The sequence below is a fragment of the Ammospiza caudacuta genome, chromosome 1 (genome assembly GCF_027887145.1).
Source record: "Ammospiza caudacuta isolate bAmmCau1 chromosome 1, bAmmCau1.pri, whole genome shotgun sequence".
NCBI lineage: Eukaryota > Metazoa > Chordata > Aves > Passeriformes > Passerellidae > Ammospiza > Ammospiza caudacuta.
This window is the reverse complement of record NC_080593.1, coordinates 6,842,632-6,868,614: the sequence shown is the minus strand read 5'-3', so window position 1 is coordinate 6,868,614 and position 25,983 is coordinate 6,842,632. Positions and strand designations below refer to the sequence as shown.

Below are 25,983 nucleotides of genomic sequence, written 5' to 3'. Positions count from 1 at the left end.
AATTTATAAAGTTATAAACTTTTCTATAAATTAAAGTTTGCTTTTAATACTTTAATACTTTACAGTATTAAATTAATACTGTAAAGCCAGGAGTCCTCTTCCAGCATGGGCACTATCTTCCAGCTTATTAGCAGGTTTTGCAGAACTATTTAAGAAAACACTAAGAAGGGAAATCTGAATGCTTCCCAAGCCTACACTGTTAGGAGGTCTTTTAAATATTTCTGTTCAGTATTTCTGTTTAGTTCTTTACCTGGCACCCTGTGTTCATGTGCCACCATCAGTGTCTTCAAAATACATTGTGGTCATTCAGTTTGATTGGTGTGGCTGGTGCACAAACATGTATGGAATTTGAAAATAGAACAGCATTTTTTTATTTGTCTAAAATAGCAGAATAAATACATATTGGAGAATTAGCCCAATAAGGGTGGTCAAATAAAATTTCTAAACTGTTCCTTGTATTTTAATTTTTAATGTATAAATTACTTATTGTCCTGTACCTCAGGACTTTGTAACAGTTCATACTTTGAAAACACAGCTCTGAAACTGACACTCTTCAGTGTCCATGAATCTTCTCAAATGAATATTTGTCTTTCTTGGGTCTGTTTCTTTCCTACCCACATCGGTGTTTCACTAATATAAAAACAAACAAACACAAAACACCACCAAAAAAAAAAGACCTGATGCCTTGAAAAAGTTCTCCAGTGATTTGAATTCAGGATATTAGAACTAAAACACACAATTTAGGAGCTCAGTTCTTGCCTCCCTTAGTATAAGTTAGTAATCATCAGTGGAGGAAGAAGAAAAAATGGAGCTGGGTTGTGTTCTCATCCTTTGAAAGATTCCAGATTTTTGGATTTTTGTTTGGGAGCAGTGTCCCATCTCCCTCTGCTGGTCAGCGATCACAGCACACAGCACATGTTCCTACCCTGGAAAATGATTCCTGAGATACTTTGGAAAGTATTCTAAACCTGTTGTTAGTTGGGGGAAAATTGGAGATGTTACCCTTATATAACAGGGCACCAGTCATACCACTGAAGCAACACTGATTCATAAAAGTAAATATTTAGTCTCAGTGTCTGTGAGGGAATTAGTGTGAAGTTTCAAAGGGAATCTTGTTTTAGCCCTTAGAGAGGGGATGGTGAGGTGCCCTTACCCTGGAAATAGAAGGAAGGCTGAGGTGCCATTACCCTATGAATAGAAGGAAAGCTTTAATAGCAGAAAAAGCAGCTAATGAAGAGCAGGAAGGGGCTGAGAGCCTCTTCAGCCCTGTTGTGTGTCAGTCAGAAGGTGTGGGGAGCTTGGTTCCAGCAGCTCTTGTGTGCTGCAGCGTGCAGAGCACAGGCTGCTGTGTGTCCTCTGTGTCCTCTGTCACTGCACGTGGCTGTCACAGCTGGGCTGGGGCTCCTGCACCCCCATGGCAATGCTGCAAGGGCCCTGACAAAGGAGGAGTGATGAGGAGCACTCCACTGATATCAGAGGGCTAATTAATTACTTTATTATACTATATTAAAGGCTAATTACTTTATTATACTGTATTATTCTATACATCTAAAACTGAATCTGTTAAGTTCTTAACTCTGTACACAACTGTATACACTGTGCTGAATTTTGTTACTGTCACCACACACACTCTTGGCCCTGATAGGCCAAGGAAACCAAATACCATGACTTTGGGTAAACTGTCTCCACATTGCATTCTGCTTTTGCACAAACACAGGCACAGCAAATGATACTGTGTTTTCATTTCTGAAAGAAATTGTGTTTTCTTTCCATTCCAAAAAAGAATTGTGTTTTCTTCCTCTGATGTTCAGAGAATGTGAAGCCCAGAAATATTCTTGGGAAGAATTGTGCTTTGCTTTTCTCTGTGAAGAGAAATGTGGCTACACACCTCTGCTGGCCATCACTGAATAAATGCAGTGTGCTGAGCCCTGCTCAGTCTGCCTTAGTGAGGTTTCACCTGGAGCTTCCCCAAACCAGGATCTGTCTCTGCTCTGCCTGCCTGGAGAGGTGCCTGGCCCATCTGAGCCCTGGAAGAGGCAGATGGGAACATGCTTGCTGCCTCAGTTTTCTTGATTTAGGCTGACAGTGGACTGTTCCTTCACCTTTTCAGTTTATTAATACTAATTTGCTCCTCATAAATATTTATGGAATAATATTGAGCTTCGTGGCTGTGCCTTTCCCTGCCTGTGACCCACGAGTGCTCCCTGTTTGTGACAAGCTCTGCCTTTGGCTTTTCCCAGGGGAGATACTGTCTTTGCTTGGCACACATGAAAGCAACTTCATACAGTCTGATCTGACCAGGAAGGGAGTCAGGAGACAATTAGATGTTATGAGCTTTCCTGTGAAGTCTGGAAATTTGACTCTGTGGATGATGGGGAAATTGGGCAAGTTGCAACAGTGCACAGCTCAGAGTGGATAAACTTTCTCATCTTTTACACATCTCCTGAGATGTAAACAGGAGGATAAACCCTTCACAGCCCCTAGGAGGGGTTAGGGAGGTTGCCCTTGAAGGGCTGCTCTAAGACTGTTCTTTTTCATTCTAGTTATGCTAAATATAGATGGCTCTGGGTTGTCTTTATGATAGACTTCAGGAAATCACTGAGCTGAATTCAGATTTATTGGTCACCGGCTTGTGTCTTCAGCCCAGCATGTGAGCACTGTCATTTGGGGTGTAGATGATCTGGGGGGACACCCAGGGCTGCCTTTCCTTTCTTTTTGTTGGTTTTGACCTGTGTCAGGTACATACAGTGACACAGCAATCTGATCTTTTCCTTTGGTGGCAAACAAAACAATTCCTGTATTAGTTAACTAAAAGATGTATGAAATACAACACTTTGGTGACATTCTGTCTGCCAGGTTACTTTGTCTAACATAATCTAATGGGATTTCAGTTTTTCCTTGTTGCTGCATGCATCTGGTTTTTCTAGAGGCCAATACATTCCCTCCCCACCCCATCCTGAACTGTATTAGCATTTTTTAAGGAAATGCCTCTTACCTAGCTTATAGCAATCTCAGAAGCTTAACTCCAAAAGCTTTCTTAAGGCCAGATTTTTGTCTGACCTTGAAAGAAATGTATTAATTTGTTGTGGTTTTGCCCAGACTACACAAAGATGAGAAGGATTAGCTTGTTTTCTAGCACAGAGCAATTAACCCTTGCAGAGTAATGTAGAAGGTGAGTGTTAGATGGGGATTCCCTGCTTTGTATCAAGCAGCAATCTCTAGTCCCAAGAATGTTCTGCTAGCAAATGTAGTGGCTGTGTCCTGTGGAGTTTGCATAAGCTCTTTTTGGGTCAAAAGCTCTATCTAATCGTTGAGTAAATTTTAGTCTTACCTGTTACAAGTAAATTTGGGTTTTAGTTATAAAACATACTTAACTTTTGCTCACCATGACCTTGAAACTGTTTTTAAAGCATTTGTCCAGCACTTCTTCATAAACTAATAAAAATCATGTTTATGTAGAAACAGTCATCAGAATAAGCTTTCAGAATCCTAAAGACTCTTTCCTTCTTTTTCCTTCTGTATGCAGAAGAAATCTTTGCGTGACTCGGTTAAATTATTTAACCTGTCTGTTTAATGAAATTAGCTAAGTTGTTAATGGACCAGATGTTGTTATCACCAATGCAGGCTTTTGTCAGAACATGTCAGTCTAGTAAAGAGCTCAAATAATTTTCTACCACATAACTAAAAAAAAAACATGTAAACAATGTTCTGGAAACTTCTTTAGTGCTTTAATCAGCTGGCAGTAAGAACACCTTGTAACTTCTACAGAGCATGCAATAGATTCAACATTAGAAGAATGGAAGAGGATTTATATTTCTCTTCCTTGGGCTGACTATTCAGTAAATGGATTTATTATTCTGATTCTCTCCAGGTCATTCTTGACTGGGGTGTTGCCTCTCTCCAGGGTAATGAGATAAATCAGGCTTCCAGGAATAACGCTCCAGGATGGTTTCTCCCAGAGCCACAGGGCAGACTCTGGCTCTGCTGTCACACAGCTCTACAAAGGGACTGCCTGTCTGTTCCTTAGCTGCCACTGAGGTTCTCCCTGATGGAGCTGCTGCTGTCTGCATTTCTGAGCTCCCCTCCTTGCTTACCCTGCCCACAGAACTGTAAGAGAATCAGCTAATTTAGCTGCTAACCAGCATGTGGGCTGAGGCAGTGGAGCAGCCGCATAAAAGCTCCCTTCATTGAGATCAGGCTGGAATCAGCGGCATCATATGGGAAGACTTGTGTTTTTTCAGAGCTTCTCCTATTGCTGGTACACAAGCATAGGAGTTTAATTCCTGCAGCTCTCAAAATCAATAGGAAGTGCTCCTTTCTGGAATGATAGTGTCACTTAAACAGAAATTTCTATACAGGGTGTAGGTGAGGTGTTTGTGCTTGTGTGAGTGAAAGTTACATATCATTCTTCCTGCCTTCTCTGCCCCATCACCACTTTTTGGATAAGATCTTAGTTTGTGAAGGAATTTCTGTGCCCTTCTGATCCCACTGGCTCTGCCTGTCAGATTTACCTGATGTTCCCTCTTGGCCCATTGTGGTGTGAAATCTGGCAGCAGAAAGCTCCAGTTTGGGCACACTGACACAGAGCATCAGTGCAGGACTTGGTTTGGTGCCTTTGGCTGGACTGGGCCTTTTCCATGGGCATGTGGTGTGGGGAGGAATTCTGCATGTGGGCATGGCACCTGTTCCCAGGGGAGAAATCCAGAATATGTGCATGGTTTTAGCTTGAGGATGAGACCCTACCTGTTACTTCTGGGGTTTGGCTTGGCCCTGAAGGATATTAAACCATCACATCTTAAATTTTACTCAGCTATGGTGATAAGAAATGCATGTTCTACCCAGGAGTGCTCCCTTTCCCTCACCTGCAAAAGATAAATGAATTTTTGATCTGGTTTCATACAAGCTTTCCAAAATTCAGCCTGGAATTTGAATTTGAGCTAGAAGACCTGATTGTGAGTGTTTATTGGTGGGGGTTTTTCAGATGTTGAAGCAAGTGTAGCTGCCCAGTTAATAACAGGTTTGTCCAATGTTTTCTCCAATCTACTTGGTAAGGTAAAGGAGGAAATTCTACTTGATATGGTCCAGGAGTGCTTGTCCCTTGATGAAAGTCTTTATTGTTATAGAAGGAAATGCTCCTAACAAATTCATAGACCAAAGAAAAAATAATTGGAAAATGAATTTGAATGCAGCAGTCACAATGCTGAGATGCTTGGTTCTGTTCTTCATACAGGTTTAGTCTCTCCAGACAAATCAGTTTGTACAAACACTGAATTATATAAATACCCCAGAAGAGAGATTTTAACTTTTCAAAGTAGCTCCTTTACAGGACAGTAGATCTCTGTGACTTGGAAAGATGTCTGGATTGGGCATTACAACTTTGTTTGAAGGGAAGAAAAAAAGGAATTGCAAGTTAAGTATGCTTCCCGATATGAATTGCTTCAAAGTGAAATTGCCCTATGGAATTGGAGAATATTTAGCTTGTTCTGCTTTTGTATTATCAGGATGGTAATTGTGGGATCTAGGGATGAATGCAGGAGTATTCCAACTTAGCTCATAGGAAAAAATTCTTTGAAGGTGATGTCAACAGCAAGGAAGAGGAGGACTGTCCAAAGAGCTCTGTGGCAAAGTTATATTTTCAACTTAGTAATATGTTCATAACGTGTTCCCAAATAATATTTCATGGGCTTTGTTTAGGCTGCAGCCTCGTGCAGAGGAAGCACTGCCTGAAATCCTGCTGATGTGAGGGAGCAGCAGGGCAGATGTGTTACACACCTGTCTTATGGAGCAGGGCCATCAGCTTTACCTGCAGAAGGTTTTTCTTTTTCCTCTCTTGGGGACTTGCTAGGATTTGGGCAGCCAGAGAACTTGCCATGCTGCTTAAGGAAGCACAGTCCTGTTTATGTTTGGCTGGAAACTGTTGCCTCATTCAGGAGTCTTGGCTCATAAACACTCTTGAACCAAGGGAATGAAGTGTGGGTTGCCCAGGTTTTATGCTGTACAAAGGTGGCAGCAGAGCCCTGATGATTTCCCTGTTACAACAGAGACCTGTGTGTCTTCCTGCTTGGTAAGAATTATTGAAATGAGAGTGTTTGGCCTCTTAAGAAGGAATTCTCAGAGTAACTTTTGTTTCCACCTTCATGTCCTTAACAGTGAGGACAAAGTCTGTGTCTGGAGTGACTTTGCCACATCTGCTCATGTTGTGGAGATAGAGATAATGCTGTTTTCCTTTGAAATTATAAAACTTTTCCCCCTTTGCAAGAAGAAACCATCCTCCATGGTACTTAAAAACATGTGAGCGTATTGGTGTAGAAATCCAACCTCCTCCTTTAGTTCTTCAGCTACTCTTACCAAGTCTGCTAAGAGTGGATGACTTCTTCATGTGAATTCCTTTCAACCATATGTCAGACTTTGTACTTTGTTACGCTAGGAAGGATGGTTGTTTCTCAGGGACTGCTTGAAAGATTTGGGTTTGATATTGTGGTCTGCATGTGTATTTTTGGAGGTATTTCTCCTCTCTAGTTTTGTACTCCTTAAAAATAGTTTGGAGTAAAAATAAGCTGGGAATTTGTCAATTTACCCAGTGAAAATGGTGAATGTTCTACATCACTTAGAGCATCCATCCATCAGGAATCAGAGATGATACAAATGTCAGGAATCAGCTAGGTCTGGTACTGCTTGTATGGGAGCTCTGTGCCAAAAACTGTAAGAAGGAGCTTCTTCCTTTCTGTTGTGATCTGATAAAATAGACATTTCTTGGGGTTGCTTAGGGGCTTTCAGGCAAGTGGCTGATGCTGGCTTATCCAGTGACACACAGAAACATTTATCATCCTGCCTTTTGATGGCAGCCACAGCACAGAAGTCCTGGCAGGCCTTTGAATGCTGTCCATGCTACTGAACAATGATTTGCATCATCCTCCTGCTTGGTTCTGGCATATCTGAAGGTGTTCCACAGCTTTGTTTCTTACTTCTGCCACCTTTGAGCCTTTTCAGTGAATGTTGTCACAGGGCAGTGGTGCTGAGTTGTGTTTTTCAGCTCAGTAGGATTCTCTGCTCTGCTCTGACCCTTTAGCACCAGGAACTGTGACAGCTCTTTTCTCACAACCATTTGTCAAGGACAGGGATCTTTTTGCAAGGCAAATGAAGTCAAATATTTCCACAGCAGCAGTCACCCTCCTTGCCTTATGGGGCAGTCCTGGAAGACAAGTCTGAAGCCCCTGGTTACTTATGGACATAGTTACAGTTTCCACAACACAGTGTTTGGTAAAACAAACATGAGTGTTGTACAGACACTGAATTTTTGGAAACAAGTTCATCCCCAGTTTTCCTTTCAGGTGGTTCCCTCATTCACAGATGTTTACTGGGGAGAGCATTTCTGCAAGGGTTTGTAAAATCCCTGGTGTCTGGTAAGGAGAAGTGTACCTTGCAGTGTTTCCCAGCAGTGAGGAAAAATATATTCAGCATTCTGGTGCAATCTTCTACCACTGTTCTGGTTTCACTGCCTAGTAATCCAGCTATTTTAGGAGCTCACTGACTGTAAGGGACAAGGTTTTCCAAACATTCTACCTAGAAAACAGGATTTTTATGTCTGGGTCTCTTGCTTTCTTGGTAGTGACTGTTGTATTGGAAGAAGCTTTGTCCTCCTTCAGACTTGCAGTGGAAATGCTTGAATGGTGTGCAGGAACAGTGACCTCCAGAGGCTGTGTCTAACCTAAATTAGTCTGTTCTTTTATTCAGCATATTCACAGTGTAATGAATTCCTGTAGTAAGAAAAGCTTGTTCCTGTTGTGCTCAGTGTAGTGGAATAGCAGCAATTGTTGAGGTGATCTGTGATACAGCCAGGATTTAATTGCTGAAATGTGACTCTTCTACTTAAAGGGCAGAATCTTGGAGAAGACAGTCACACAAAGTAGGATTGCTCTTCTAATTGTAAATGTCTAGACATCCTAGTGGGGGGAGATGGCATCTGTGGGATGCAGCTTAATCCCTGTGGAAGGCTGTGAAGTCAGGGTGGATGTGCAAGGTCAGGGTAAATGTCAGAACAACCACTCAATTTGGGAGGATAAATCCCATTTTTAGTGGCTCGTTGTGTGTGTTAGGACATGGTTAATGAGAACAAAAGTGCTTTGTTTAAAGAGTGTTTGTACTTGGTGTTGAACAGCAGCAATCCTTGGGCTCTGGCTGCTGAACAATGGGTTTGTGGAGGTCAGGCCAGTCCAGCACTGTGGGCTGGAGAATTAACAACACTGTTGGAGGTCCAGAGATGGGACTTGGTGGAGATCTTCAAAGGCTGCTAACTATATATCATGAGAAAGCAAGGTCCTTGTGGGTGTTGTCTGCATGAACATCACTGAAACATCTCAAAGTGCTGGACAGAAGCCCAGATCCACAGCCCTGGGCTTGGCTGCCCACCAAGCTGTCCTTTGGGCAACTGAAATTGGTCAGCCACAGAAACTGCAGGATGAGTATCTGTTTGCACGAGCAAGCAGTTCTAGCAAATAAGAATGAAGATGGTTTTTACTTTGTAATTACCTCACTTAAATAAGAGACAAGTTTTAACATTAAGAACCAATGGCATTATTACTTTATTTAAAAGGTGACCATGTAACACTTTCTGCCATACAACTGAAGGCAACAATAGCAGTGTCACTTGAGCTGTGGTCTAGGACACCAGCCCAGGGGGTTGAGTTAAAGTATTTCTTTACTAAATTTCAGTGCTTTATTACATCAAATGTTTAATATTCTTGTACTTAAGCTAAAATCCTTGTCTTTTATGAAGGATTTAATTCTGAGCTGTCTTAGTAGCTGTATCTTTTCAGCAGATTTTATCTGTTCAGAATTTCCAAAATGTGTCTTTTAAAGCTAGACAAGATGGCACCTAACTGAAGATTCTTGTGATTCTTGGAGGCAAATAACTTGCAAGTAAATCAAACAGCAGGATCAGGGCAAGAACTTAGCCTTTGAAGAATCCTTTCTTGTCCTTCTGGATTGTCTACAAGCTCAGCATCCTGAGTAGTATATCTTTGGAACTCTCTCTCTTGAAGTGTCTTTTCTGAATCTAAAATATCAGACTTGCTGTCTCACCCATCTGAGCATGGTGCTGGCTGGTGTTCTTTGCTGCTGCTGTGTCTGGGAAAGAAGTAGTAGCAGGAATTTGGAGACTGCCTGAAGTGCTGTAGTTGGCTTTCCACACATTTTCTGCCAGAGGCATGCTTCTCTTCCAGGTTATCAATTACAGGGTTTGTAAACTTGCCGGAGGAGTTGTGTTGCATGATTGCTATCTGGGAGAAAGCTATTTCCCCCTGGCCTCAACAGGTTAGCTGTTCCCTTCTGGCTCTGATCCAGCCTTGAACATCTTTTCTCTCTTGTGGAGACTGGGGACATGAGCTGACAGTGCCTGACCTTGTGTGATGGCTCAGGGTTTCAGGCAGTGTGAGGTCCTTTCCCGTTTTTTTATGAAGAATGTTTAGAACTTATTTTTGCCCCAGGCTGGAGCTGGTCTGTGTGCACTCACACCTGTCTTGTGTCTGTTCCCCAAACAGCTCCCTGCTTTTGCTGCATTAACTCAAAGTGTGATGCTGTTGTGTGGGAACACTTCATTTATCTTGCCAGGAGGGTTTCTTTGTGGTTTCAGTCTTCCTCAAGAATTAGGATGCTCCTGTGGTGGATTTGGTAATGTTTGTATAGGCAGACTCTTCCTTGTTTCAGCAGGGTGGTTGAACACCTCTGGCACCTTTCTTTTTAATTATTTTCTAGATAAATCCAGTGGATTTAGTCTTACTTGTGACCCTGGAGTTTTGTTGTTGTTTTTCCCCATGTGGCTTCTTCAGTTTCAGTGCAGTTAAGGGATGATGGCTGATGGTTATTCCTGTTCATTGGTGAGATGGGATCTCCAGAGTCAGGAGGCAGCTCTGAGATCTGTCATCTGCTGGTGTCTGGAGGGTGGATTTGCTTCTCATGGTCAGGGAGGAAGCAGTCAGGCTGCATAGATGTAGCAAGAAATACAGATTCTTATTCTAGTTCTTCTTATTCTCTACATCCTTCCTTGCCACTGCTTTATTGGTTGCTGATTCCATGACTGTGAAGCCCTTTTATTCCTGTTAGTCTGATGTGGAGAGGATCCCCTTGCACATAATTTAAAGTAGACCTGTCAGATGCTAATATGAAATCATGATCTGTTCAAATTGCAGTCACCCAAAAATTGCAATTCTGTGTTGTTTGGACCAAGGACAAATTTCATGGATACAGAAATAAGAATTGGTTGTCCTGGTTTTGTGCCAGGTCAAGATTTGAGCCAGAACCATCCTTTCTGTGTTGTGTTTTCCATAGGAAGACTGTTTGGGGGTGTGGGCAGGACAGGAAGGATGTCACACTCCAGCACATCACCAGATCAGGATTTTGGGGTGCACCAATGCCTGAGTCCTTCATTTTCAGAGAACCAGAGTTCAGAAAGTGTTTCTTCCCAGAATGACACCATGACCTTGTAACCTCTGGTTCTGGGGAGGATTCATTAATTAAAAAATTGAAGTACTTGGTTGATTTCTTTAGCAGCAAAACAGGACAGGTAATTCTTTTAACTTTCAGTCATATTTAAAATTATCAAACTCTTTTTAATTTGTATAAATCAGGTGTCTAAAAGCTGTAGGGGACATGGAACTGCTGTTGTTTCAATCTCATATTTATAACTTCCTATAGCGAACATTGACTAGAACATAGCACAGTCTTCATGTGTTAAATGTATGGCCCTCTCTATATCAGAAGCTTTAATTTAGAATATTCACAAAATAAAAGAAAAACAGATCTGGTTTTGCTAAGCTTTTTCTAGCTTTTTAACCACTTTAAAAGTTAAAAGCTGAGGTTTTTGTTTGACATTGTGGTTTCTGTTCTGTTTTGAATGCCAGCTACCTGTGACACTGCTTTTGGGTTTTTTCCTGGTGAAAGGGGAAACCTTCTGATGGTGTCTGGTATGTTAAATCAAGGCAAAAATTTGACATTTATTTTGGTTTGGTTTTTCAGGTAAAGAAAGCCTTTTTTGCCTTGGTGGCAAACGGCGTGAGAGCAGCTCCACTGTGGGAGAGTAAAAAACAGAGTTTTGTAGGTAAGTAGTTCTGACATTTTCCAGGATTGCTTGAATTTCCAAGGTGCTTTATTGTTCCAGAAGGTGGTCTGAGCCTGGCCTTCACATAACATCCTAGAGAAATACTGGCAAAGAGTTTCTTTTCCCTCCTTGTGAGGAGTGCAATGGTGCCAGCTTTCACAGCTTTGCTGTGCCTTGAGAGAATCATGAGGCTTCTTTTAGGTCCCAACGTTCTGAAATTCAGTCTCTAATATCTGCACTTCACTGTGTATTTAAAAATTAAGGCAATGGTCACAGAAAGGAAAATTTGAAAACAGGAACTATAAAGAGAATAATTTAATATCCTGATACAAGTGCAGTGGGAGGGTGTCTCTGCCTGTGCTCAGTGAGTGCAGTGAGGATCTCTAAAACCAGAACTGGAGATACAGAGATGTCCCATGTTGGGTGAAAAACATTAGATCTGTGTACTGCTTTTTAAAAATCATGTCATTAATTACCACAACAATAATCTTCCAAAACTAGATCTGCTTCAGTTAGAAAATGGGTCACAGTGGCAGTGACAAATAGAATTATATGTATTTGCTGTGACCTGGAATGTTGAGGATTCCTGGAAATGAATGGTAGATACTTAATAAAGCATTTGTTAAAATACTTTAAATCCAAGTGGGGAGGAGCAGTCTTGCAATACACCATAGGAGTGCTGTGTTTTTTCATTTTCATTTTATTTAATTTCATGTTCTGTCTGTAACTAAGCTCTACTGATTTGAAGCTGACCTCCAGATTAATTTTTCCCTTCCCCATTTCTTAGTTTCTTCAGTTTAGATGTAGGAGTAGTAAACAGTGGAGCAATTGCATCTTCTCAAATCTAGAACTTGAAAGCTCAAAAAAGATTAATATTTTCAGGTAACTAAACTAATCATCAATATTATATTACATAGCTTGGTGTTGGTGCTTAAAATATATATATATTTATATATTTACACAATGGATGTGCTATTTTTTTCTTTTGAAAAGTCACATTTCCATACAGGCATTGAAGATTACCATGGAAATGATTGAATGAAGTTCTGTAATCAGTAATAGTCAAGAAAAATGTATTATACTGTTTCCTCATTTGAGTCTAAGAGTCTGCCTGACTTGGCAAGTACATAATGAGAATGTGTCTTATTCAAAAAGAAAATGAAAGACAAGAATAGTTCTCCAACTTGGAAAGATGTTCTAAACCCCGTCTTTTCCTTCCATGCCTTTGGGGGTGGATGTGGTCTGAATTCAAGGGGATTTTTGAGTCAGATTGAAAGTGAGAAGGAGCACATGGGTTATAATATTGAATATTACTTCAGATGTGGTTTTATTCTGAAGCACTGTGTCAGTGTGAAAGTGAATAGACATAGTTTTCAAATCCCACTGTTAAATAGTCCAATACCAGTAGAATTTTACATGGATTTAACTTTTATTATATTATATATTGTGAACATAAATAGAGGAAATAGCTGAAAGTTCTGTATGTTAAGTGTATATCTAAAGACCTTTTTTTTATGTATCACTTGTTACAGGAATGTTAACAATTACAGATTTCATTAACATACTGCATAGATACTATAAGTCTCCTATGGTAAGTATGATGTTAAGCTATAACTTGATCATCTGCCATACAATATCAGAGACTGATACACCAGATTGAAAGGTTTATGATGATTGTCATTATTATTTAAGTCTTTGCATGGTAACTCACAGAGGCTTGGATGCTGTAAAAAATTACTGTTCTTGGAGTGATGGTATAGAATAAACAAGTTAAACTAGTTAAATATATGCAAATATTTTAGTTACGTGGCTGAATTGCACAATCAGTTGGAGATCTGTTGACTTCAATTAACTGTAATTTGAAATTCCCATTGGTAGTCAGTTGATGAAATTCTCTAGCTTGCATGTTCATATAAACATTTACATCCCTTTCTTGCTCCTGTCAAATCACAATTCCCCCCCTACCAATTAAAACATATGTACTGTGTTTTACTAGCTAAAAAATCCAGAACAGTTGGATGGACAGACATCTGATGTATTTGCCTTCTCAAAGCTCATGTTATTTTGTAAAATTGGTAGTGAAATTCTCATCAGATGCCAGTAGTGTGGTGCACTGTCCTTCCTTCATGTTAATTCTTTTTTTCTCCCTGGGGACTGACAAGGAGTGGGGGGAGGAACAAATGAAAAGTGCTTTCTTTAAAATTGTTTCTGTGATTCTGCATCAATATTACTGATTTTCCATGAGACTTTTCCTGATGAATTCTCACTCATTTACATTGTCTAAGGTCCTGTTCACAGCTTCTGCTTAAACTGGCAGCAGCAAATAGGAGAAGCTGAGGAGGGACAATATCTGACTTAAGTGACTGATGCAGTCTTCTGTAAGAAAAATAAATAAATTAATGTTCCATCATGGAATGCTCTAGTTTTAATAGGTAAAATTATGCAGAAAATATTATTCTTAAAGTATTTCAGTGTCATCAGGACATTCAGTATGAAGACATTGCTACTCATGTACTAGATAATACCCACCATTGAGTGATGAGGAACATCCAGGTAGTTTCTCCCTAAAATAAATGCTCTTGCCCGTTAATGATCAGGTAACTTTATTCTGATGGCATTAAGAAGTCAGGTGATCAGGGTAAGCTTTTTACTGGTGTGGGTGTGTGAGGAATCCCCCAAGGGTTTACCCTGAGTGGTTGTTTGAAGGTGATAAAAATGACTGAGGTGACGTCTCTGAGTCCAGAAAACACCTGGACTGCAAACCTGGACCAGTAAAAGGCTTTTCTGTGCCCTGAAATAAAAAATCCAGAATTGTACTCTGCAGTAGGGGCAGGATTGCACCTTTTTTCCTTGTTACAAGAAATGTTGTGTTGGGCTGTTCTTGCTCTGTTAGATTTTTCAGCAGTGAAATAAAATTATTCAGATGTTTACAGTGTTAATGATGGATTTAAAATGAAATGACTTTAAGTTGACCTTCCATCTACTCATTGTAGGTTCAGATTTATGAATTGGAGGAGCACAAGATAGAAACCTGGAGGGGTAAGAATATTTACTACTTGGTTGATAATTTACTTGATTGATAATTCGTAGATTCTGATGTTTTTCAGTAGAATGGATTTTGAATTCATCATAGACTTCACATATTTTTTAATGAAAACAGAAATAGTAAAAGCTTTTTTGGCTCCTGTTCCTTATTTTTCATCTGAAACAGCCATGGACTGGTGATCTGGGCTGTGTAACACTGCCCCTTGTTCATGGCTCTTTAGGAAAGGAAAGAAGCCAGCGGAGTGAGGCACATGTGGAGTGGGAATGAACAGAGCTGTGCCTGAATGAGCTGCACCCTGGGCCAGAAATTCATGCAAAATCCTGGGTGTGCCCAGAGGTGCTAAATGCAGGGAGGCAGCTCCATGTGCAAAGCAGTGTGTGTCCCATGGAGTGATCCATGGGGTGTCTGTGTGCAGCACACACTCACAGAACCAGCAGGAGTAAAGGATTGTTTGTTGTAATTGCAGTGACCTCTGCTGGTATCAAGCTTAGTCCTGCTTTTAAATTTGATGTCTTTTTTAATGTCAATATAGAGCACTGTGCATAAATGGTAGAATAACTAACTGTAAATTGCTGTCTGCCCCTTAATTTTGTATGAATGAATTCATGAAATGCTTTCATAAAAAAGCTGATGTTTTCGTTTGAAGTGGTAACAGTCTATTAATTTTCTAACCACAGAGCTTTATTTACAAGAGACTTTTAAACCTTTAGTGAACATCTCCCCTGATGCAAGGTAGGATTTCACTGTTCACTCTACTTAACTTGAAATACACTAACTCTGTCTCAACTCTCAATTTAAGGCCTCTTTATATATAAGAAGCAACAATTTGTTTTGTAAACTACAATACAATAAAGAAATATTATCTTTTAATATAATCTAATATAATCAAGAAGGGGTGAGAGCTTTTTTTTCATTGTGAGTGAGGACTTCTTTGATCATCCTAAGATGGGAATTTTAAATTGAACTTTTGTGGTTTATCAGTATAACTGTTCTGGTAAAGGAGCTAGACATGGGTCAAAATTAGAATGCAAAACAGCCAATAGGATGACCCTTCCAGCTAGCCTGCAGGTCATCTTTATTTCATGAAAATCAAAATATTTAGAGTCTTTCAGCTATCTTGTTCTCAGCAGTCAGAGAAACTTAAAGCCCTTTTTAAGGGAAATAGCTTTCCTTAACTAAAGGAAAGACAATATCTCTGTGGTTTGTTCTGCTCTACTGTAAGGCTCTGTTTCTTCAAATGTAAATGACTGTCCTTTTCTTCTTGATGGAAGTTGAAAGAAATAGTTTTTAAACTGTCATTATGCCTTATTTACTAAGTAACTTGAGAGGGAGATTTAGTTGATCACTTAAATTTTGAGCACTTCTGAATTGCTGAACTGGAGGGTGAAATTCTGGTTCTTGCTTTCAGTTTGTGGACCAGGATTGTTTGTGCCCTGGTGAAGGGAGCTCCAGTGATTACACTGAAATAATGATATGCAGTACCTCAGTGGAATTACCATTTAATCATGAATAAATTATTCAATTCAGTCATGAGGGATGTATTTTGAATGATGGCAGGTTGCAAATAATATAGTTAAGACAACAAAATGGCCATAATTGTTTTCAGTCAGAGTGCAGCGCGAGCAGCTTTGCCATGAAGAAGATGCAGTAAAACTTTTGGAAAAGGTTACAGCAAGTCAGCTTCAGAGCTGATGCAGAGATGGGCTTGGGTTGTGGGGCAGTCAGACTGCAGCACCTGGGAATTGTTAAACACTCAGTGCAGGAGTGGGGGAATCTTGGCTCTGTGTACATTCAATGGGGCTCTTCCATCCCTGTGATGGACTCAGAACTCACAGCTTATCTATGGGATGGAGCCTGCTTCAGCAAGTAGGTGTTTTACCAACTTTTCAGAGTTTTACCAACTTTTTTACTTGCTAATTTATTGCAGTTGTTGGTCAGCTGCTTTATCATGATCTTAATACACCAAGGGAAAAAATAAAAGTGTCATTTGCAAGAAGAACAGACTTGCACAGGTTGGAGTGTTGGTCAATCCTAGTCTGCAGTGCATGGGAATGTTTTAGATCTCCTAAGGATAATTTTTTGCCAATCCCCAGTGATAATTCAGTGAAATTATTAGGTAATTGGTTGGGGTTATTCACATATATGCATGTAGCCATAAAAATGCCCTTTGTAGAAAATGTTACAGAAATTTGGGATTGGGATTCATTAGGTGCAGGAACTCCATTTTTCACAGTCTGTTTATTAACAGAAAGACCCATTCCGAGTGCAGGGATAATAAAAGCACAGCACTTGCTGGAAAAACAATTTACATTTGTGAAATTTTTTCCTATACTTTATACCACAAAATGAACTTTCCATCACATTTTCTTAATGGATTTAGATTTCCATGAGCATATAGCTTTTCATGTGTTGCAAAGCAAAAAGCTGCAAAAGTTAATTTGAAATCCCTCAACTTGTGTTTTTTATAGCATTAAAGATAATGCAAATAATTACCACATATATTTCATGTGGGTTTATAAATGTGTGCATATATATCACTTGGCTTCACTTGCTGTTAGCTAGAATTCATTAAAAAATCAAATGTTTTTCTCCTCAGCCTTTTTGATGCTGTATATTCGTTGATCAAAAACAAAATCCACAGATTGCCAGTTATAGATCCAGTCAGTGGAAATGCACTTTATATACTTACCCATAAAAGAATCCTCAAGTTCCTCCAGCTTTTTGTAAGTATTTAAAGCTATGCTGTATTAAGTGATTTTTCCCCACAGTAGACATACAATTAAGTAATTAAAGTCTTAGTGCAGAAATTTCATAATGCATTTCCAAATTAATTGTGTCTTTGTGTACATTTTATTGGTAACAGGGAAGTTAAAGCTTGATATAAGGCCTGTATTTTACCTTTACTTTGTTTTACTCCTTTCAAGAAACCCAAACACCGAGGATTTGTCTATTGGCATAATTTGCTGTTGTTTCTGGAGCATCTCCTCGGGTTCAGGAGTTTGTTTACATGAAAGTCACAGCAATGAACAGGGGGCCAAACAAAGCAACAGGAGTTCAGAATAAATATTCACATTAATGTTTTCTGTCTTCTCTCTCCAGTTTTAGTGGGAATGACATAGCTTAGGATCTACAGCTTTTAGTGATGTGTATGGAGCAGAAGTCCTAGTTCTTTGTCTTAAGAAATTAAATAACTCTGTTCAAAGCTCTAAATTAATTTCTGCTTTGAAGAGAAAGCCCTTGGGTTGTTTGGGTTTTGTATTAATGTGGTATCAGGAAACTGCAGTGACCTGTGCCCATCACTTGGAGTCTGCAGGTGGATGGGTGAATGTCAGTGTAAATCCATTCCTTCTGACTCCCCTAGATGTCAGAGATGCCAAAGCCTGCCTTTATGAAGAAGAATCTGGATGAACTTGGAATAGGAACTTATCACAACATTGCCTTCATACATCCAGACACTCCTATCATTAAAGCCTTGAATATATTTGTAGAGCGAAGGATATCGGCCTTGCCTGTGGTGGATGAGTCAGGTGGGTGCAAAAGTGGGGAGGGAAATGCTGCTGGGCCCTGGACTGGTGCTGGGAAAGAGGGGAAAACACAAGAAAAAGTAAAAAAAAAAAAAAAAAATTTAAAAGGCAATATAAATAATATAATTTAATAATTAATTAGGTAAATATTTTAAATAAAATCAAAATTAAAATAATTTATAATAATTTAAATTTTAAAAAATAATTTAAAAGGCGAAGAAAATAAATATAAAGAAATATTTATGCAAAATGTAGTTTAATGGGCTTGGAAGAATTTTATTTTTTGATAGGTTGTTTGGTTTTTGGGATTTTTTCAGTCTTTTCTTCTTGACCTATCATTTCTTTCTTGTAATTATAACAGATGAAAGCAGGAAGCAAGAAAACTGATACTGTATTTTAAGCACTGTGTTAACTTCTGTTTTTCTTTTTGTTAACTTTCGTTTTTATTTTCTTTTTAGGAAAAGTTGTAGATATTTATTCCAAATTTGATGTAATAGTAAGTATATCTCTTAAATTCTCTTAAATATTTTATATGTAGTAAGCATATTTGCAAGTTGGTAGTATATGTAATATATGTACTAAGTTTGTAGTATGTTTGTAATACATGTAGTAAGCAAGGTGGCAAATTAATTTGTTAATATGAAAGCTTTATTTTGTTCCTTTGGCTGTAACTAACAAACTGAATGAAAGAGATCCAATTCAACCTGCACATAATTTTTTAATTACTATTTTTATTTAAGTTATCCTTAGTAGTGCTGTTTGCACACAGGGTTTTATTGTTCTGGATGTTACACAGAATAAGATCTGGCTGGGCATAATCCAGAGGAGGGGATCAAAGGTGGGGAAAAGGCTGGAAGGGATGTTCTGTGAGGAATATCTGAGGACTCTGCCTTTGTCTGGTGAGGAGAAAAGGAGGCTCTGGGGTGTTGGGTTCTAAAAGGCTGGAAGGGATGTTCTGTGAGGAATATCTGAGGACTCTGCCTTTGTCTGGTGAGGAGAAAAGGAGGCTCTGGGGTGTTGGGTTCCTGGGGCTTCCTGAGGAGCAGAAATGGAGAATGAGGTGCTGAGCTCTTCTCCCTGGGATCCAGTGTCAGGACATGTGGGAATGGTCCAGAGCCACCCTGCAGGGTCCAGATGGGGCTTTAGGAAGCCTTTCTTTGCCAGGAGGTGGCTGAACACTGAGCAGCCTTCCCAGAGAGGAGGGCAATGCCCCAGGGCTGTCAGTGCTCAAGGGGCACTCGGGCAGTGCCCTGAAGAAAATAAATGCCTCAGCTTTTCTTCCTCCCTGCAGCATCAGGCACTTGGACCAGGTGATCACTGCAGTTCCCTCACAGCTGAACTCTTCTGTTCTTGTTGGTTTCTGTTTCTCAGTGAGGATTTCCTTTTTTTTTCCAGCTGCTGCCACTCCAGTCTGCTCTCAGAGACAATGCAGATTTCTCTGTGCAGTCTGAGTACTTTGTACAGCTTGACCTCCCCTCCTCAGTGATGTAAAAACTACTTGGCCCATTCTTTAGTGTCTCTGACTCCAGAGTCTTGCATCTGTGTTCCTTCTGCTTTAGATGTAATCCAGGATTTTCCTCAAGATTCCAGTTGCATACTCAGATTCATGCCATGATTTACCAGCCTCTAAGAGCAAGGGTGTAGCCATGATATTTTCTGAAAAATCCTTTCCTTAGGATTTTTCCTCCTGAGAAGCTGAGAGGCCTCAAGAACAAAATGTAAACAATGGTTATCTGCTGCTGTGGAATGCAACAGGTGCATCTGGGATTGGTCTCATGTGGTTGTTTCTAATTAATGGCCAATCACAGTCAGCTGGCTCAGACTCTCTGTCAAAGATACAAGCTTTTGTTTTTCATTCTTTCCTTTTCTACTCTTAGCTAGCCTTCTGATGGAATCCTTTCTTCAATTCTTTTAGTATAGTTTTAATATAATATATATAATAAAATAATAAATCAGCCTTCTGAAACATGGAGTCAGATCCTCATCTCTTCCCTCATCCTGGGACCCCTGTGAACACTGTCACACAAGGGCTTTTTCATTCTCATGGCTTTCAGAAACTTGAAATACATTTTTTTTTATCCTGTCCCCTCCCAGCTGTGTGCACCTGCTTTCTAAGGGCAGCATCTGACAACTGCATTATTTTCTAGAGGCTTCACTGCCCAGGTTGCCACCAACCAGCTGCACTAATGAAGAATCCAGATGTTTGAAACACTGCCTAGAAGGAATTCAGTAAAATGGAGAATAGCACCAAGTGGAAATACTTCAAGCTTATAAAAATCTCTTGCTGCAAACATTGTTCTTAATACTGAAAATTCTGTGAGGTCACTGCTCTTGCCTGCCATTTCAAGGCATTTGTCTTTATTATTTAGGATTCTCAACTGTGTAAGATCCTGTTCTGCATAAAAGCTTTTCAGAGAGTGGGCAGTAGCTGTAGAGAGAATTACCTGATGTATCAAAGACAATGAAATTTCCCAGCTGGTGGATTCAGTGTTTCAGTTTATTTTGTAACTGTGTTAGATTTTGAGACAGGACGTGTTTCCTTCATTTCCCATTCTTCTTCAAAAAGACACCAAAAGGAAGAGGGCTTCTTATGTTTGTCACTTCTTTTCTCATTTTAAGTGATGAGGCAACAAATTGGATTTTTAGAGATGTTGCATCATTTACCTGGGGAAAAAAATATATATTGGGAATTGGATAAACACTCCACACCACAAAGATATTTGTAGGATATAATTGTTTGCACACAGCTAGTAACATGGGAAGGAATTAGGGCATCTATTGATTGGGGTTATTATTGGAGTTTTCCTCACATGTCCTAGTTAGCTTATTAGCTTTCTAAATAAATCTAAATTCTAGATAAGAATCTAAAATATTCTATTTTAAAAGATAATCACCTCTGAGCTTCCAGATTCCATCAGGATGCTTCAGCCTGATCTTTAGCTTTAAAAGAAGGAAAAAATTGTAATCTGAAGTGTATGGATCTGATCTTCCAATAAACATAAAATTTCCAAGATAGTGATTTTTAACTTTTTTAACTTTTAACCATGTGGCTAGTGTCCTTGCTTGGTGGTTGAAGCTATGACTGTGTGTACAGCTGGCTAAGGTTAATAGATTTTCTTTCATTTTAAGAGTTCTGAATTAGTTTTTAGGTTCTTGATTGGGGAAGCCTGGGAATGGAATGATGTCTAGGAAGAGCTTCATATTGCATCAGTTATTGTGTGTAGGGTGACTTCAGTTTGCAGAGGCTTTTTATGTCCTCTCAATATCCTTCATTAGGCCCTGGTTAAATTAATTAACTAAAATTGTTTTTATCTTCATGATCACCTTGAACCTGTCTTGTCACGTTTGGTGTAGTTCAATCAAAAACCTTGGCCCAAGTATCTTCTAGCCAAAATTTAATTTAATTTTATTGCTTGGTCCAGTGCTTTCATTTAAAAGCTCTCCCTTTGTTCTTCCTTCAGTGCCTCAGCAGCAAAATCAGTAGGCCAGGGTGTGCCAGCACTTCTGAAATACCACAATGGTCTCACCTACAGAAAGCTTCTGCAGGTCTGGACAGAGCCCTCTCACTGCAGGCATGATCCTGTTCTTAGAATGAAAGTGAAAAATGTCAGCTTTCAAATTCTTTTAATCTCTTCCTTTTAGTGCTGGAGATGGGGTTTTATTGTTATTATTCTTACAGTACTTATTAAAATACACCCAGACACACAAAGTGTCACTGAATGACAGCACCAGCTGAGTCCAGGAGAGGGAGTTTGATCCCACAAATCAGGAAGGTGAAGAATGAATTTGCTCTCCACTTAGCTCTCAGCCCCTGACAGCTCTGTGGGTGGTGTTCAGAACAGTTGGTGCCTTCCCCAGCCCTATGAAAAACAAACAACAAAGAATTGTATATTCTGTGTGGTGTGAAATCTGAAGAGCTTCACCTTTACATTTGCTGCTCGTGGCAACAACGGGGTGACACCAAGCCAAAGATGAGCCACAGAGTAGGATTTTCACTGGCCTGATGCATTTCCCCAGTTTTATCAATGAACCCAGGGTGTCAGATGGTGTCCAGCATCATCTGTGTGCTCGACAGCTCCCAGAATCTGAAGAGCATCTGCTTTGTTTAATGTGTTACTTGGAATGGACTCAGCTTAGACCAGAAATGCCTGTCTGCTCAATGCCAAAATATTTACTTTATGGCGTGCTTTGTTACTAAGTACTGAGCTGTCTGATGGGGCCTGGGTTTGTTTTTTTGCAGAATCTTGCTGCTGAAAAAACATATAATAACTTAGATATCACAGTGACACAAGCCCTGCAGCACCGCTCTCAGTATTTTGAAGGTGTTGTAAAGTGCAGTATGCTGGAAACACTGGAGACCATTGTGGATAGAATAGTGAAGGCTGAGGTGAGTCCCTGCATAAGAAGCTGCAATTTGTGTTATCAAACTGATAAACAGTACAAATTTATGCTCTTTAAGTTGTTTTGATTGCTTGGTGAAAGTATTTTTAACAATTATGTTTTAATAATATAATATATATTATGTTAAATATTTTTAAATTATCTAATTACCTTTTAATAATTATAATAATTAATATTTAACTCAGTCTGCTCTACAGATTCAGGTTTTAGATGTTTATAGGGATGTGTAAAATATTTCAGAGTATACCTATAATGATATTCAGTTATTTTTATTTCTGTTTTATTAACTAAACTGAATGCAAAGCTTTCAGTTTAGTTAATAAATATTAGTAACAATATTAATATTATAATAATATAGTAATATTATATTATAATATAATAATTATATTATATTGTATTGTATTATATTGTATTATATTATATTATTTAATGATAATACCCAAGTTTCTTCCAAGCCTGTCATAAGTTTTGCAGACAGATAGTTTGTTAAACTCTCAGTTTATAGCTTGGCTCAGGAAATTTATTGGGTGCAAATTGTTTTGATGCATGATGGAATCCTGCACTGCTCTCATAGAAATGCAGTCAAACAGGGCCATAAAGTAAATTCTTGTGAAGAAGCCTTCACCAACTGCTCCTGTAAATGTTTATCTCTGTGCTGTCCATTCTTTTGGTGCTGTTTGTCTTGTTTGTTAGTACTGGGAACTTCCTTACATGCAGAGGTGAATGGGTTTGTAGGTCTTCCTCCCTTGTAAGGCTTCTCTGCAGGAGAAAATCAATATTCCCAATTTCAGTCATCTGTGAGGTGTGATCAGCTCCATTTAGATGCTTTAACTTCATCAATTACAAGATTTATTTATTTTTTAGGGTTGTAACCAGTCATATGCTTGACATGAGGAAAAGTTCCACTTTGTTAAGAAGCCCTTAGAACCTCATTTGGCAATTTCCACTTGTAACTTTCAGCATTTGCTTGAGCTTCCTCCTGAACTGAATAATTTTAGCATTCCTGATACACAGATTTGAAACTTGGATCATTTTATTACTATCTTCAGAAGCTTTAGACATTTGTGTTTTAAGAACAACTCCTACCCTCTCTTTCAGTCTAAACACAGTGAGCTTACATGTAAAAATGAGTCAGTCAAAACTACTACACAGCTATTTTTAGCTGCCACACAACTGCTTGATCTTACAAGCAATTAAACAAATGAAACATTGTGCATTTTCATTACACTGAGAGTGGAATAAAATTATTAAATATGTGCATATGCAGAAACAAATAAACCTGTTTAAAATATCACCAGTGTAGTTTTATCAAAAATAAAATATTTTCTCTCAACTTAATAGTGAAGTGAGAAAATTCACCTGGGTAAAAGTAAACACATGGTAGGCTCTGAACTTAGGACAGACACTTCCCTGGTTCTGCAGTGGCTTTTCTCAGTTTGCTCTGCCCAATAAGGATACTGGAGTATCCACCTAATTTCCCTGCAGTTAGCACAAAAGTTTTGTGGTGTAAAATGTTCCATAGGAGAGGTTTGTAAGGATGAGATCATTGTTTGAAAATATGGTCTTACTGTTGATAAATCTTTCTTCCAAGTTGTGTCCTTGTGTTTATTTGCATAGATAAATTGAATCCTTTTTCTGCCTTAAACAATCTGTTTAAAACAAATCTGGCACTCACTTTCCATTGTGTATCCCTGTGAGAAAAATCAAGTTAAAACCACCTCAGAGGTGTCAAAATACAACAAGTTTTAGTGTTGTGTCTCTCTGCTGAAGAAGTTAGGTAGTATTTTTCAGAAGGAATCCTCATTTTATTACTGTGTCTGAATTTTTGGAGACCACAGGCTGAGCTGGGCAGAGGCTGTAACTTGGGGAAAAGTCTTTGATGTGAGTGCCACATTTTGAGACCAGAAGTATTTTCAAGACCTAGATCTAGACTTACCTGTCACTTCACATCAGATGCTGTTCAGTCAGCCAGCTGTGTTCCTTTTAACCATGCACTATTTTCATTTATGTAGGGCAAGCATGGCTGTGTTGCTGTGAGGGAATTGCTATTCCTGACATTTTGAACCATTTTGGGTTGTTTTTTCCTTCTTGTCTTCATGCTTCACTTTACTTTAGGGGCTTTGTTTGTTTCTTTGTTTGTTTTTCTTTGCTTTGCCAACTTTAAATCAGGTCAATATATCTGAGACTCTTCTCCTGCTGGCAGGTTCATCGTTTGGTGGTGGTGAATGAAGCTGATAGCATTGTGGGGATCATCTCCCTCTCTGACATCCTACAAGCTCTGGTACTCACACCTGCAGGTATGGATCTGCCCTTGCCATGGGGGTGGGCACACCCTGCTGGGTTTCAGTTATTCACAGTGATAAATGTCTGATTTTCTGATTATAGTTCTTAAATACATAAGTAATTTCAGGAAAAAAGCTGGCAGAATATTAATTGCCAGTCTCCTGTTCACTGGGAATATACAGAAGCTTCATGAATGTCCCTGCTGTTCATGTATCTTTTCTAGGGGGGAAAAAAAAAATTGATTAATATTTTAAGTGGATGAAGCTGGATGTATAGACAGCATTACAACAGGGCACCTTCTGAGTTTCAGTACTCTGGCCAAGTGTGGTCGCAGCTGTGATTTCCACTAAAAAAAATCACTTTTTAGAGCCTTGCTGTTGTCCAGCTGTGCTTGACTGGCACAGCTTAAGTCAGAGATGGAACCTCAGCCCACCAGAACTCTTCTACTATAAAACTCCCTTGTGATCAGGGTAAATCTCTAGTGATCAATCTAAACATGACCAGGTTCCTTTTAATGAAAGTATCCAGCAGTGGGTTTATTTCTGCTACTTTTATCTTGGTTGTGAGGGTTTGGTTTGGCTTGGTTTAGTTTGGTTTTGGTTTTAAGTTTTGCCCAATTTCTTAACCTGCTTTATGTTTTTCATTGTAACTTCACTTTCATCTCATAAATTATTTTAGTGTCACAAGAACTAAAGCAAAGCCCTGTTTTTGGCACTGTGAGGAAGGCAAAATGTCTTAAAGATTATTACCATTTTGCCTCAAAAAAAAAAAAATCAGACAAATAGAGCAGATACATACTTCAAATAAATCCAAAAAAGCCAATATGTGAGCTTAACGAAAACTCTTCAAATCTGTGAAATCTCTTACCTGCCCTGATAGAAAACATAATTATATAAAAATGGTTTTTCCTCTGTAGACTTTAAAAAAAAGGTAATGTATACCTTATTTAAATAGAAATATTTCTGTTCTGAAGAGCAGCAATCAGCCTCACTGCTGGAGGGGTTGTGTCAGTACATCTGGTTCCTTTTAATGACCTGGAAGAGCAAGAGCAGAGCAAGGAGCCCATCTCTCTATGAAAGCAGGGATGAGAAGCCAGCCCAGAGGTCTGGGGCAGATGGAATCCTTGCCTGGGGAAAGAAGAGGGAGGTGTAAAGACAAGCAGGCAGTGTTGGCAGAGGAGGGAGTTTCATCCATGCCTGGAGGGTAGAAGGATCCAGAGCAGATTTTAGTGCTAATGGTGCAAAGTTCAGACAGAAAAGATGAATTTGGGTGCTGACAAACCAAGAGCTTTGTTGTACTGGTGTCTCGTGGATACCTGGAACTCTGAGCTGAGCTAAAAGTGCTCTGGAATTATTGCAGAGGGCAGTTCCTGCTCCCACTCTGGGCAGCAGCATGCTCTGGGATCCCTGAGCTGCTGTAACTCACTGAGCCAGCAGAAAAGCTGCATTTTAGTGAGCCTGGCACTCTGAGCCTGCCCACAGAACAGTCTGGTACAGGGGTTAGAGCAACACAGAGGGCAGGATTATACCCCTGCAAGAGAGGAAGTGAGGGAAGGTTTTTTGGGGAGCAGTTAAGCATCAGATTGCATTTCCACAGGCAACTGCCCAATTTTAGACTAGAATTTGTCTCATGCA

The 25,983-nt window shown here is 39.4% G+C and overlaps 1 protein-coding gene across 5 annotated transcripts in view; it reads left to right on the top strand.

The window, feature by feature from the left end:
• Nucleotides 1-25,983, top strand: part of PRKAG2 (protein kinase AMP-activated non-catalytic subunit gamma 2) — a 220,269-nt gene that overhangs the window by 192,131 nt on the left and 2,155 nt on the right. For all 5 annotated transcript variants that reach the window (XM_058820815.1, XM_058820878.1, XM_058821050.1 and 2 more), the window contains 9 exons: nucleotides 11,014-11,095; nucleotides 12,628-12,686; nucleotides 14,089-14,134; nucleotides 14,819-14,873; nucleotides 16,738-16,864; nucleotides 17,503-17,668; nucleotides 18,124-18,161; nucleotides 21,906-22,052; nucleotides 24,270-24,363. In XM_058820815.1, coding sequence (XP_058676798.1) covers nucleotides 11,014-11,095; nucleotides 12,628-12,686; nucleotides 14,089-14,134; nucleotides 14,819-14,873; nucleotides 16,738-16,864; nucleotides 17,503-17,668; nucleotides 18,124-18,161; nucleotides 21,906-22,052; nucleotides 24,270-24,363 — 814 coding nt within the window. The remainder of the gene's footprint in view (nucleotides 1-11,013; nucleotides 11,096-12,627; nucleotides 12,687-14,088; nucleotides 14,135-14,818; nucleotides 14,874-16,737; nucleotides 16,865-17,502; nucleotides 17,669-18,123; nucleotides 18,162-21,905; nucleotides 22,053-24,269; nucleotides 24,364-25,983) is intronic.